This window comes from Mycteria americana, chromosome 4, assembly GCF_035582795.1.
Source record: "Mycteria americana isolate JAX WOST 10 ecotype Jacksonville Zoo and Gardens chromosome 4, USCA_MyAme_1.0, whole genome shotgun sequence".
Taxonomy (NCBI): domain Eukaryota; kingdom Metazoa; phylum Chordata; class Aves; order Ciconiiformes; family Ciconiidae; genus Mycteria; species Mycteria americana.
The window spans coordinates 21,250,624-21,266,447 of NC_134368.1; the positions used below are offsets into that span (position 1 = coordinate 21,250,624).

The 15,824-nt window shown below is 39.0% G+C and overlaps 1 protein-coding gene across 3 annotated transcripts in view; it reads right to left on the reverse strand.

Annotated features, from left to right (window-relative positions):
- Positions 1–15,824, reverse strand: part of CCDC149 (coiled-coil domain containing 149) — a 53,467-nt gene that overhangs the window by 34,405 nt on the left and 3,238 nt on the right. For all 3 annotated transcript variants that reach the window (XM_075499861.1, XM_075499862.1, XM_075499860.1), the window contains exons 2-3: positions 10,357–10,518; positions 9,780–9,818 (exon numbers count right to left, since the gene is read on the reverse strand). In XM_075499861.1, the coding sequence (XP_075355976.1) occupies positions 9,780–9,818; positions 10,357–10,518 (201 nt within the window). The remainder of the gene's footprint in view (positions 1–9,779; positions 9,819–10,356; positions 10,519–15,824) is intronic.

Below are 15,824 nucleotides of genomic sequence, written 5' to 3' on the forward strand. Positions count from 1 at the left end.
CCGTTCCTAGTTCTCTCTTGGTATTTTAGGCTTCGTTTTACTTTCCCTACTTGCTGTGCTTCTCTTTCAATTCCCCCATGACTCTGTTTTGAGCCCTCTCTTCTTTTTCAGTTCTGCTCTTTTACCCAGTTATTCTCACTACCACTTGATGTCTCATAGGATGTTTTTGTGAGTTTTATCTCTAAAACTCATACACTATCAACTGCTATTTCCACACGTCCTGTTTTATGTTTAAGAGAACTATTAACATGAATATAGCTATGCATGCATCTGACCATTTGAAGGATTAGCCTATTAAACTACAATCAATTGGCACTTTTGTATGCTACTATATGAAGAAGCCGGCTCCAAAATCCAATTGGTCTAAAACAGCAATAACTTCAAACTTTTAAACTGGAAAAGTAACTCGAGAAACTGATACATCCTACTTGATGAACAACAAGCCTGATTCACTGCTACAGCTTCTGCACTTCTGGTGCTCCGAGATCAAAGCTTCAGAAGAAAGTAATGCAAGTTTCTCACAGTTTTGGAAAAAAATAAAGCATTTTTTAAACTACTGATATACCTGAAGACTGCAAATATACAATTTTGGAAAAGAGTATAATAGCAAAAAAAAAGGTAAATAGGAAATTGTAGGGCCACAATTAAGCTGCCTTTAATTTTATTTTGAAGACTGCAACCATTCAAGCAATGCAAAAGGTTCCTCAAGTATGCTTTGGTAGAATGATTTTTTTTTTCCTACACGTTAAACAAATATGTAATAGTCATTTATATATTGAATGAATCAAGGCGCTTCAGAACACACTCAGTCAATGGTTCTGAGAGGTACTCCTTAATGGCTGTTTAAAAGAAAGAGAACAACCCATGTTTGCAGGAAATTGTATTTAAACTGAAGTATCTATGGCTACTGCTCAGATGCGCTTTTTTTTTTTTCCCCTAAGAAAGCTAACTTTCAATAAAGGCCATCTAACCACTAGACTGAGTTAGTTAAAAGGAACATGATTTGCACAAACCTCTGCGAAACACTTCTATTTATAAAGTCCCTTTTTATGATGGATTTGAACAACTCCTAACACTGCAATAGCACATGTAATTTCAACACCTGGGAAAAACTCAATCTCACTAATCAGTGTTTACAGCCACAATACCAGAATTCTAGCAGTCTGTAGTCAAAACCTGGCTCCCAGTAACTGCAGGAAAGGCATTACTATGCCTACACTAAATCTTCCTGCTCAGATTTATTTCCTTTAAAACCATTTCTCTGGGATTGCAATTCTATGCTGAATTTTATTTGTCAGTCATATAAATGACTTAACGTGACAAAAACCTTTATACTCGAGACAGGGATTTTGGAAGAAACCTTAAACAAAGAATTTTAAACACCAAAATAAAACAGCCTCATTTAAGCATGCTAAGAGCATTACAATGAGCTAAGTATAGACTTGCTCCTTAATGCAAAGCTTCTATTATACTTCTGTTAAACTAAACCAACCAAACTAAGTCACAGAAGTGGTCTCCAGCAATTATTAATTTCCCTGGCTTAGAGGTTCCATACAACCATAATTTAAATTGTTCCCAGTTTTAAGAGTTTTGGCAAGACCTCATTAAAGCTCTGGGTTAAATGTGGATAGAAGGAGAAATATTTTATTTTCAAAAGTGCTCTATTGGGCTTAAAGAAAGCCAGCCAAGAGGATATGTTGAACGACACCTGGACTTGGTACCATTTCTTTGGCATATATAAAAAAACATACCATATGGTTGAAAGATGATAAAACTAACAATGGAGGACTGGCTTTGTGAACCTGTAAGCCATGTATTTTTTGAAGAAAGGGGAGAAATCTATGCAAGGAGAAAGGCGATTCATTTTTCCACCTGGCAACTTCTTTTCAATATTCATAGAACAAACACAGAATTCACTTAGAAATTTAAGACAAGCTACTTCAGCAGACAATAAAGCTCATATCATTTACCTGTGCAACACAGAACAACCCTCTGAAAATTAGCCAAATTCAGCTTCTCTAGACTCAATTTCTTTGACAGTTTCTTTTGATTCTACATGAAGACTTAAAAAGTCTCCTGTAACTGCCAGAGACTTTACTTCCTTCACTCACGCTATTCAAAACTGACTCCAAAGTACTGATGAAGAGAGATTTCTGAGCTGTGGGTAACAGGATGGAAAGATGCAGGGGTCTGGACCTTCTCCTGCCTCATCTTGTCCTACCTCTGCAACGACCCACAACAGTGGAAACTGTTTCTCCTACCCTCTCTCAATGCAACTATTTGTAATATTAAATAACAGACAGTGCTTCATTCAAGTCTCTAATTGACTGCCCAATATCAGACAATCTTTCTGGACCTCTGTCCACCTCTGGAGAAGTTCAGTTTCCGGTAGGTATTCCTGAGCCTCTGCAGCACAACAAGCTATTTGTTTTATGTCCATCTGTCATGGGGAAGCATGCACGTACAATCTGAGCGCAGTCCAAACCCCCATAGACATAAGAAACTGTCCCCATGTTCCTTTTTCCTCTGACCAAAAGCAAGCGCGACTATTGACAATGATCCCACCAGAACGTAGGATGAAAGGTGAAAAAGATTGACGTGAGAGTGCTGAGTGGGAAGTGCCTACCTTTATTACATAGAGGGAAAAAAGCACCATAAATCAGAACAGACCAGAGAGTGAAAGATTCAATGGGACGGGATCACAGACCTCACCCTTTTCCACTTAGACTTTGTTAGAATTTGCAAGAACTTTTTGGGATAGAAAGTGGAAGAGAGCCTTACTTTTAGCTACAGATGAGCATCGGAAACTACCGACAAAAATACCTATAAATATTTATTAACATAAGCCAGTGAATACCTGTCAGACAGCAACGGATCTTTGCTCACTACTGACCAATGACCCAAGAAGAAGCAAGGGGGAAGTAACTCCAAATAGTCATCCCTGGCATTATGCACTACATTTGAATTTGGCTCCTCTAACAATTTTGCAAATCTAGCCACACATACACACAGTGTTATTTTTCTTCACACCACTTTAAAAATGATGGATAGTAACACAGTCTTTAATATAGTTCTCAATTCTCTTGCACATAAATCTTATCCGACAGTTAAAAAAAAAAGAATTTTAAAAAAAAGGACTTTCTGCCTTTAGATACTGCCTGAAAAAGTAATTTGGCAAGGGGGAAGAGGGAGAAACTTTCAACATACCTTTACTTTACAGTTTAAAAATATTTTTAAATACAAACAAGCATTTCTATACTGCAGTTTACAGTCTTTTATGTTTCTTTCAGCCACTCCTTCAAACAAAGAAGAACACTGAATTATAGGGCTGACAGAAAAAAAAGTTTGATGAAACATTAAGCACACTTGATGGGTGTGACTGATAGCAAATTTAATTGCAGTTTCTCCTCCAATGCATTCATATGATTGAAATGGCTGAATTAATACAGAAAAACCTGCTTTGCTTACCAACTACCACTGTTCACTCCAAGGTAGAAATGACAACCTCCCCTAGCACTAGCTTCCTTACGATAAAAAGCAAAAATTACTGTATTTTTCTCTTTAAGTTGAAAAAACATGTAGAGAAGACTTCTGAAACTATAGGTCCTGGGCATACGAAACAAAATACACTTAATACGGGTCATATTTCCCCACAGAAATACAACAGCAAAAATCAAAGCCTTGCCAAGCAGTCACTTGACGTAAAACAAGAGAAGAAGAAAACCCTCTCCTCCTCTGAGTATAAGCTGCTCTGAGAACCAGGCAGGAATCCCACCACAGAAGCACACCAGTCAAAACCTGACAAGGCTCTGCAAAACAAGAAAGACTCGCTCGCGCTCGCATACCTTCAAGACAGTCAGCAATCAGAATTTTTATAGAGCTGATTAATAGAACCAAAAAGCCACTTTAGCAGTAGACGTATAAAATTAATACTTTTTCCCTCCTTTTCAACCAGTCTTCTGTGTATTAGCTTAGCACAGTGTTGTACAGGATCAAACACCACCCAGCTGGACCTAGAGCATTTGCCAAAGGCTGACAAACAAAATAAGGTTAGCATCAACTACAGACTCCTTTAAGAGGCCAATTTTTGCAAAGCAACTTGTTAATGTACACCATAAGCAACAACCGAGGGTGTCAGTATGAACTACCAGTATCATGAGAAGTTACTTGGCAGAAATTACTTCACTGTGAAGGTTCAATAAGGGACTGCAGTCCTCCCATACTTCATATAGGCATCAAGTTTTTGTTGACAGCAGATGAATGTAGTCAAAAAGAAATTATTAATTATTACTTATACAAAGACTAATACACTATGGTAGAAGAAAAGACTGTTTCATTGGCCTGTTTTATCAGAAATATTTTAGCTGCTTTGAGATCTTAAGGACAACTTAAACTCTGAGATAATGCACAAAAAGAATCAAAATCCCTTAAACATTTTGAGTGTTGTGACTAATTAACAGAATATTTATCAAGAGTATTCAGGTGCAGGGGTGTGGAAAAGTGTCTCCCTATTCCATCAAGGTAAGGCACAACAACGAGAGGAGAGTTGTACACAGGGGGTCTGAACAGAGCTCCAAATTTTAAAGAGGGACAATCACATCTATTAGAATCAGCATTTCATCCCTCCTACCCTCATGTTTACTGCAGAACCTACGTGTTGAAGAAACAACAGTGTCACTTCACAAAGTATGACTCCCAGTCATAAAAAATTCTAGCTTTTGCATACTGTCACCTGCTCCTATCAATGGAACAGCAAATTTCAGTGTGCAGAAACCAAAATCTCTCCACTGGCTACGCTCTCACACAGGCACATTTTGAAATCCAGGGGAATATTGCTCTCTGACGCATTGCCAGGGCAAACGATCGCACTGTTTTCCATCTGCTACCTTACACTATGGGAGTCAAACACATACACCTACAACCCAGAACAAAGCACATAGGTCTCAGTTTGGCACATGCATAATGTTTTTCATCTTCAAACCCTCTGAAGAGAGGAGGAAATCACATTAATCTTCACAGCACCCTTGTGAGATAAATACAGAATGATTGCTTACCCTGTAGTGTACTTTGTCTGAAGATTTTATCTCACAAGACTCTGAATGCAGCTTTTGCGCCTCAGCACAAGACTAGCAAAACTTCCCAAATTCATTGATTAACAAGAAATAGTTGCACTAGTCATTTTTTCTGATGTCAAAAACGGTCATAAGGTAATCCCTGAAGTTTGTTTCGAAAGCGAATTGTGACAGCTGAGTACATCAAGCTAGAAGTTGGAAGTGGAAGTGAAAGAGATCAAAATGGGTCCATTTGTGGTATGTCACAACATACTCCTGTCTGGAACCTCCGGTCCTTCTGATGCTCTGCTTGCCCCAAAATGCCACGCTCATGAACTTACTCATCAGCAGAAGTCAAGCTGACTGACCAATGTCTTGGTGAGTGGGAAGCATGCTGCTGTGATGTCAGGGATCACTGAAGCAGTCAGAGTCTTGACTTGAATGAATCACCTTGGGACACCTACAGATAACTGTAACAGAGTTAAGGACCATGACCTTCAGGAAAGACTCACACATTCTCTGATGAAACCTTTTGCCTGGCAAAAAGAGTAACTATCAAGCTGGGCTCTATACTAGGACTATGTCATCATTATGTTATGAGGCTCATTATTAGGAGCCTCAAAGAGGATTCTATGACCATGGGATCCTCTCTAAGGCTCAACAGCTGCTTGGAAGACACAGGATGCACTTGACTACATGAGGCAAAAGTATCTTTGCCAGTAGGCCGGCCAACTTCATAAGGAGAGCTTTAAACTACAAATGATGGAGGAGGGAACAAAGAGGTCTGGGACAGGTAGGCAAGCCAAGAGCCTGGGATGATGGGAAGAGAAAGAACACAGCAATTCACAAAACAGCTGAGGTGAAGTGTAATCCCTTTGAGCGCAGGCATGTAAAGACGGAAGTGCCTGCAGAACAGCCTTGTGGGGAAAGCTCTCAAGCCTGTACTGCAGAACTGGCACACTTGGATGCCACTCAGAGGCCTCTACTCTAACGCATGCAGCATGGGGAAGAGTTCAAAGTCTGTGCGCAGTTACAGGGCTACAATCTCACTGGGATCGTGCAGAAACGGTGGGATAGCTCACATGACTGGAGTGCTGCGATGGAGGGATGCAGGCTCTTTAGGAAGGACAGCTGGGAAGGTGAGGAGGGGATGTTGCCCTTTATGTGAATGCATGGAGCCCTGCCTTGGGACAGGTCAGGAGTCAGTTGAGAGATTTTAGGTCAAGATTAGTGGGCAGAGGCTCTTGTATTGGGTATCTGCTACAGATCTCCTGATCAGGAAGAAGTAGTAGTGAGGCCTTCTTCACACAACTGGAAGAAGCTTCATGTTCACAGGCCATGATCTTCATGAGAGCCTTTAGTCACCCCAATACCTGCAGGTATCTGAACACAAAAAAAAAACCCCAACACTTTTTTACTGTGAGAGTGGTCAAACACTGGAACAGGTTGCCCAGAAAGGCTGTGGAGTCTCCATCCTTGCAGATGTTTAAAATCCAACTGGACACGGTCCTGGGCAACCTGCTCTAAGTGGCCCTGCTTGAGCATGGGGACTGGACTAGTTGATCTCAAGAGCTGCCTTCCCACCTCAACCGTTCTGTGATCCTGTGATGTTTAGCTCCATTCAATTTGATTCCTCATACATTTAAAATACAAATATAAGCCCTCATCAGTGAACACATGCATTGCAGCTTTATTCTTGACAGACAGTCCCACTGCAAACCCATTATCTCCAACTGAGTGGTCTCACTGAGATCAAATTAAGCAAAGCATATTTAGGACTGTGGCCCAGCACAGTCATTTTCCTAACCATGCATTTTACTTCACCTTTGTTTATTCAAAGGATCTCATCTGTATTAAAAGAACTTCCATTTCATATAGAAGGTCAAAGGATTCACTGATCTGTTATTTCAACAACAAAGCTTCTCCCAAACTGAAGTTATATTGAAAATTTAAGCAATGTAGACAAAAACAATAGTCAGTATAAATCAAGCTAGAAATCCCATCGATGTTTTTTTCTTTAAGTTCCCCAGCATGGCAACACTTCCCAACAGATATCCGGTATTTGTTCCCCAATATCATAAAAATGTTCTGTATCACAGCAAATGCATATAAACGTATGCCACTGCAGAATGGTAGAGTTTCTGTTTATATAGGATGCACAACAGAGGCTCTGTAGACAGGGCAACATTTTAACACGCCTTTCAAAAAGGGGAGTGTCTGTTGTTTACCATCTCTGGTGAATTTTAACATCAAAATCAACTCATCATTGTTCCTATCCTCCTGAAACATTTCACCCCTCCATTATTTACCCTACACCTGACACCACATGACATTATAAAACTACCTTCAACCACAGCATTTAATTGTAAATATTTAATAAGAGGGGCCAGAAAAACACTGACAACTCACAGGCTGTGATAACAACACTAATGTTAAAACACCTACTGCAGGAAAAGCGATTTCAGTAGCACAGTTTCTCATTTCCTGCTTTTGCTGGTTGTCAGAAGGTGACACACATGGAACAATCTTTGGATTATGTCAGAGATGTGTACCACTGCACACGGCTTTGAGAGGGAAAACACTGCAGAGCACTGCACGTTAAGATACCTTTAGGTAACACCAATTTTAACAAAAACACATTCTGAGTTAACTGCTTGCTGATACAAATTGCCTGGTTACATGATATTTCTATACAAAACATGAAAATTCTGTGTTGCAAAACAGGGAGAGAAGGCATGGTGTGGAAAACAAGACATTTTAAGAAGTCACAAAGCATAATTGATAATAAAGGTGAAAAATGAAGAGATGAAGGAGAAGAAAGTAGCAATTCCAACCCACCTATTACATTTAAGATTCTACATTGCAATTTCAACAATAATTTCTCAGTTGCACTAAAGAAACATTAACAGATAGCAAGTTGTTCAGCATATCCTTTTTTCATCTCATTTCTGACCATGAGAACAGCACCCACTTTTGTGTCACACAAAGTTCATTATAGGATCAGGGGTCTCTATTTTTATAAAGTGACCGGGGTCACAAACTTCTCCCAGCAGGCAACTAGGCTTCTGGGCAAAAAGGGGATGGAAAAAGTCCAAAAGAGCACAGAGAACTTCACTCTTTCTTAGATAAGAAAATGCTAAGAAATGAACATACAGTAATAATAGAAAAATATTCATAACTTTATTTTATTATTCTGTAATGCATTTCTCAAAGCAAAACTGTACTCTTCTTCAGAAAGGTTGCCCTAACTACTCCAGATTATCCACCCTGTATGCTACTGACATACCTCTCAGGAGAATGAAAACTCAAGAAGTGCACTAACAGCCTATTACTGTACAACCTAAGGTATATATAGTCCTTGGGGGAGACCTATAAATGACCCCATCTGAGAACAAGACTTTCGTTCTTTCACTGTTACCTAGCATGAATATATAACTTCCTCAGAAAAAAAAGACCCCTAGCTAGATTATTAAATGGCTTTCCAGGCACTTACCATGGTAAGATTTGCCAACACTTAATATAATTGCAGCTTCTGAATTTAGACTAAATTTTGCTAGTATTTTAGAAACAAGTGTCAGATTTATTTGTTTTGAAAGATGGAAGAGGAATTAGAACAACATCCATGGGATGGCAAATCTCCCTTCCTACTTATGTCTGTAACGACCCATATACTGCATTGTTTTTTTCCTTTTAATTGTATATTCTTCATCTCCAATTTTAGTAGTCAGAATGCATAAACCTATATCTAGTTATAAACTTTTATTAGAACTCTGTTGAAATAACAGAATTTCAGATAAATTATGCTAAATAATGAGGAAGTTAAATGATTCTACACTGAGCCACTGACTTCTCGGCAGCTATTTGTTTAAGTGCCTGAAGGAGTAATTATATTGCCTCTGAAAGTTTAGTTTAAAACAACCAAAACCCTAAGCCCCTACAATTTTAAGAAAGTAGCAAGAACTACATGCAAAATCCCAGGGAAAGGATGATGAGTAAAACTTCTGACCCATTAAGAGAATGAAATAACCATGTTTTAAACATGGTTAAAAGACTTTCAGGACTAGCAATTACAGTAACAATTTTTGTTATTTTGGGTTCCCCTCTCCCTGCTCACATACTGTGTTTTGGGTGCCATTTTTCTCTAAAAATTAAGACAATTTTAAGGTGTGACAACCAACACTCCATAACAGGGACACACTATGTGGATCTCCGGGGCAGGGAAAAAAGCGAGCAGGCAAAAAGTTTTTCAGGGGAACCATAAAATGCAATTACCATTGTTCTTACCACTTATAACTCATAGAGCCCAAGTGACCTGGGAGAGTACCTAATGGAAAACAGTACTCACAACAATAAATTAACAACTATGGGATGCAGACAATGAATTCCCAAATTGCTTTTAAGTACAAGAAGTTCTGTCACAAACCCATTTTAGGACTCAATACAAGAAGGATAAACAACAAGGAGAACAATCTCAAGTCTCCGTACATTGACCAATTTCAGTCTCAGGTGAACATAAAAGCAATAGCCATATATTCTAATTAATGATAGTTCAGATATTTCAGAGTGAAACATGTTTAGACAAAAGCACAAGAAGCCACAGTTTAAAGACTGAGCTTTTCAGCAGACAGAAATGTTTGCTTTTTACCACATTTCTTAGTTTATATTTTCACACTTTTGCAAAGTAGTTTTGTAGCAGAAAAATAACATCAACTGAAAAATAAATCCTACCTGTTTCCTCTTTTCAGGCGGAAGGGATGGATCCCCATCCTACAAAAAAAGGGACATATTTTATTGGCAACATATTTCTGAAGCTAGCAACTATATTAATTTTGTGGATCAAATTTTAAAACACGTATTTTAACTAAAATGTTATCAAAATTTTTTCTAAAATACTGCATCTTGATTAATATCAGTAACATTAATTTCATCTCAAAAAATTGTCAAAGGCTGAAGATTTGTTTACATTTCTAGAACAGCAGGTCATTACAAATTTATGTTGCATTATTTTTCATAACGGCACATTAAGTTGCTGTGGAATAATAATACTGCAGTCAGTTTTTAAATGGAATTATGACTGAAACTAATTTCCTCAGAGCACACACTGTCTTTCTGTGTCTTATATAACAGGCACTACCTCGTCAATGCGGAACAAATGAGTAATAATATGATCAGGGCTGTACAACTGCAGGACTACTGTAAACAAGTACCTAAACATTTTTACAGCACCAATCATGGACTCCTTTTGATTTTTTTTGAGGTTGATTCTTGTCCCCCAGTTATACAGTATTCATAAAGAACAACCTACAATCAGCTCCCGATACTTCTTTTTCAGAGACTGGTGTCGTTCCCGCAACTGGTTGGCCATAAGCTTGTACTGGTCTCTTTCTTGTTGACAGGTGTCCAGCTCTTTGGAAAGGATTAGCAATGCCTCCTTTTTACTTTCAAGCTTCCTTTTACACACCAGATACTGCAGAAGAGAAAAAAATAATGTAATTGTAACAAGCCATTTCTACCCCAGCCCGTACTGGATTCAAGAGGCCGTACTGGATTTAAGAGCCCATACTGGATTTCAAGAGTTTTTCTCTGAAAAGATGGAGGAAGACTCTTTGCACAAGATCAGTCTGCCACAAGTCGTCTTAGCTTATTAATAACAATCACGGGAAAGAAATCTGTTGTATCAGAAGCCTGAAATGCATTTGTAAGGCCACATGCTCACCTGACCACTGTGAATTGGAAAATTCAAAAATTCAAGTTTATCCTCTTTTTCCTCATATGCAATAGTATGAGGAACCTTGCAATTTGACCCACAGCCCTGGGAAGGCTGCTGGAAGGAAGAAGCCTGTGCAAACTCCCTTTTCTACTTGTGTCCACAATACTCAGCTCTCAGTTAGCAACCAGCATTTCCCAGCTCATTCCCCCTTCCCTCCTCCCCGCTACCAGCTCAGCCTCCTCTGGGCTCAGCCTCCCACCTGGACAGGGAAAGAGGGCCATGTTACAGCAGAAAGGGTAGCATGAGTGGCAACCAAAATTTACCTTGCGTCTGAAACAATTACAGTGCGATACCCTATCAGCACAGGTAAAATAAACTAATTTAGCTGTGATACTATATGCACTTGCTTGTCGAGTCAAAAGAACAGGAAATAATGCAGGAATATTGCAAGCACCTGAATGGGGAGGGAAGGCAGAGGTGAGCCTTCCCCTCCAGCCACCACCTCATGCAGGGGGCTCATGCACAAAGCAAAGCAGAACTTGCAAATCTTAGCTATTCTGCATTAGTCTGATTTGCTTCATTGCCTTTCCCCACTGAGAGGAAGAGAAACGTGTATGTCATCCTTTCCTGCAGTGGCTAAATGTTACCTATCAGAAGTTTCAAGCAACTTTTTTCACTTAACATGATGTTCAATCAGCAGATTCTTCTTACCCATCACTTGACACTGCTCATGTTAAAGCATATATTTCTCTTTCTGATGTTACTCACATAAGACGTGGCACTAAATACTTTCTGAATGTGCTCTGCAAGAGGCCAAATACCACAGCAGTCATGAAAACAATTTATAGTTTCATTATATACTCTGACAAGAATACTTTGTCATTATGGGCTCTTGTACAAAGCAAGAGCATCAGCACTTCCATACTGTTCTAGTCACTGCTGTTCTTTGGGACAAAAGTCATTACTCATATGTACTACTTGCTTGGAATTGACTTTGTTAACCTCAACTTCAAGTCAATGAGAAAGGGAAAAGCGAGTTTGGTATATTAGTACAGGCAACATTTTCCAAAAATGGTAAATGTTTAGTTGCAAAAAAGTGGGAAGGGAATGAAAAAAGCAATTCCAAGAAGGATTTGAACTAACAAAAAGGACACTTCCACCTTGGATTAATTTTATTTCTGGCAACACTGAAGTTGAAATCCTGCCATAAATTTTCTGGATTATGATGCCTTGGCATCAACTTTACAAAGGCAACTGTACCTATGTACTTATGTCCTTACTGATACCTTACACAAATGTCAAGTCCCCTGATAAAGCACTGAAAGCTATTAGAAACTAAACTTTAATATTATCAGCAAGTGATTATAGTGATATGGTAAACCTGCTTCAAACTTGATAAAATAATTCCTTCTCTTACAGTGAAATATTTGCCTCTGACAATCTCTCTTCTTTCTTCCAGTTTCATCTCATGTCTCAGTCAATTCTAAAATACACTAACAATCTGAAACAGTAATTGCAAATAAAACCGAGTAAAATCACGTTAAAAACCCAACAGCTCAAACCCCTGAACCAAGTAGCCTGTCCTGTTCCCTTAACCACCAGGAAGAATGAAGTTGGCCCAATCAGCCAACGCCTATGTGGAGCAGAACAGCCTATACAATGTACACAGTGGGAGGGAAGCAAAGCTAAACATCTCGCCTTAGGACACGCACACCAAGAGCAGGTGCCTCTGAGCCTTGCCACAAGTGCTGGTACATGAAACAGTGTACGAGAGAGTCGGAAGCTAACTGGAGCATGTGGATAAGACTATAAAAAAAATAATACTTTATCAGGCAGGAAATGCAGACCTAGTGCTAAACCAATCTTGCTTCTGCCATGAGCAACACCTCTCCACAAAGGACACACTCAAAGAATAAAAGAAGGCTTCACCTTTCACAGCAGCACTGGCAGGGGCAAGGGAATTCTCCATTATCTATTAGGTTGAGGATAATGAACCATAAACAGATTGTGGGGACAGTTGTGTTCAGGGTCTAAATGAAAAGGAATAATGATCTCCTCCTTGTTTAAAGTGTATTTTAACTTGATGAATTATATACTGATGATGTGTCACACGGAAGGAAGGGGCTTGGCATCTCTGATCAATGTACTGTTTAGGTTTTACTATAAAAATGACCACCTAGAAGACTTTTTGAGGCCATTTTTGTCTTTTACATATATTGACTTTCCCAAATAAATGGGATAAAAATAGTAATAATGTATAGTAATTTGTTTCCATGGGCTTATGGTACAAGAAACTATAAAGCCACAGCATTTCTGTGGAATTTGATTATTTGACAGAGCTATGCTTCCAATTCCCATTACCATTTTTGAAGGAAAAATAAATGATACAAAGACAGACCTCAGAGAGGCTATTCAATATATATGCTTCTGAATGTTAAAAAAAAAAAAGTACTAATAATGGCCATAAACTGACCTAACAACTGTACACCAGAAATGGATTCTACTCAGGGAAACAACTGAGTCCCACCAACAATTTCCCATATATGGACAAATAAGTGCAGCAAAATTGGTATGCTGTCAAAAGGCACACAGGAGTTTAACAGTCTTTTTGGAGCAATGCAAGCAATAAGGAAAGTTTTCCGATATCGTCTGAGAAAAAGCATTCAATAGATGCTTCTGGCATTCATACAGAGATTTCTTCCTCTGCAATTGAAGGAAAGCCTACGTCTCACATACTGTCTATCAGTGAGACAAACAAGTGAATTCTGTTATGCACTATAGTTACTACAAAATACTCTTATTGTCTTTTGTTTCTTTTTAATTGATGTTCCAAAATAATCTTTGAGTTTAAAAAACAAAGTTAACCAAGAACCACCTGCTATACTCTCAATCTAAAAGCTACAATGTACAACTTTTCATATCTGTCTAGTGACTTTTATCTACCAATTCGCTGTTATCTGCAATAAAGCAAATTATAATTGCCACAAGGAAGATCATAATAATTAAAGGAATATATATGACATCCTACGTTACTGCCTGAACTGCTTTACAGCCAGATAACTACTTTAGTGAAATTGAGTAAAAAGAGACTGACATTACAGGAGAGTGTAACTGCTCCAAGGTGACCCTCTACATCGAACACTTCCTATTTGTCCATTGCTATTTTTAGTGACAAATCTGGATAGATCTCATTAACGACGCTGTAGACATGGTCTAATAATCTGATGAAGCTGGGACACTGTCAAGGTTTTAGATTTTCTTTTTTTAAACCAACAAACACACTGAATTCCTATCACAAAATAATTTCTTTTAAATCTGTACAAATTACTGGCCTATACTTGGCTATTTAATGGCAATTAGTGCCAAGAAGGAAAATATCTAATTTTCTGAGGGTAAAAGTAGAGATACTATCTCCAAACTGTGCTTTGGAATCACTGTGGATCATATTCTGTGTTCTCTCAACACTCCAGGACCTAGCGTCCTCCCAAGTGCCAATGGGCCACCACATTGTAGCTGGGTCTGGAAACCTATCATCCACCATGCCCTCAGAGAAGCCATGAACTCCACTCACCGTGTTTTGGACAAGAGATCCAACTGCTACTGAACTGCCTGAGGTTTTACCAAATTTCTCCTCACTGTACTCTTGGAGGCAACTTTGTTGTGGAAATGACAAGCTGAAGGGTCCCAAAATACATAGCAACATCACTATTTGGGGTGTTTGTTGACTAACGTTTCAGTAATGTTGCTCCCCTTGACTTCAGACTAAACTGTTCAACTTATCCGAAAGAGTCAAGCACTCAAACCCAGAGAAATACACAATTACTGGCTGTTTGCCTGCCATCTCATCTCATGTCCTCATCTCTGATAAAACCTGAGACAATGCAGTGTCCTTGGTTTTATCCCACAATATCAGCTCTGCTTTTCCTGCTGCCCAGCGCTTGCTTCACTAGCTACCTCCTGACCGCTGAAACATAAAGCAGGCTGGCATCATTCACTGATGATACAAGTGACACAAGCAGTTCCCCAGAACACCATGTCTTGTGTTGATGACAATATTACACCACATCATCTTCACCGGTCATTTAGGAATTACCATAATTTGGTTTGATTAGTCAAAATAACATTGTTTGCGATGTGGCCCAGCCCTTAAAAGATTTGTATGCTGTGCATCTGATTACATTATTAATTCCTCCATGTTTGTTCCTCAACATCCCTATGGGTATCTTAGTCCAACCTGGAACATGGAAACATGAGAAGCAAACACTTGTTTTGTTGCTTAAAAGCCCAGCATGCAGGTCTCCGTAGCACCTCTTCTATAGCTCCTGAGAACTTTGGAGAGCAGTAAGTCACAGTGCTGGCTCTTTTAGCGTTTCCACTTCCTTTTCCAAATTACAAAGCCATTACGATGCCAACCCAATCACCTAGGGACCACAGAGCATCCGCTCCACTTTGTTCTTCCCTACAGCAACTGGCATTTGCCCGTGTTTAAATAAGCTCTGAAATTGGTGTCTCCAAAGCCTGTCAGGTCCCCTCACATGGGTTTAGTGAGTTATATTTCATGCTCTGTTAGAAAAGGCAACGTGACAGAAAGTTAGAGATTATAAACAGGAAAATCTCACTAATTTTCCTTCCTCTTTTCTCTTGTTCACATAAAAAAAAATGTGCAACCAATGGGAAAGGTATGTTCTGCCAATTAGAAGCAGGTTAGGTTTCTCACTCTCATTCAGAATTCATGTCTGGAACATTTAGCTATTTCAACTAGAACTACTGCTCAATAGTTGTGCATTTGATAGATCCCAAAACTCTTTCTCCAAGTTTTAAGTTGGCAATTACTAGGCAAGGGAGTTCAAGAGCACAAGCACATCGCTTCCCTCTGTGGTGCCGAAGACCATACACAGTTAATAATCAAGAAATAGCCTCTTGAGAATGACAAATTAAATGGGAAACTAAATTTCTTCAAACTAATTTTAGGAGGCACAGTCATATATGAGTAGCTGTAAATAGCATACAGTAAATGCTCTAATGTGTGGGAGGTGACAAGGAAAAGAGAAGCATTTTGACAT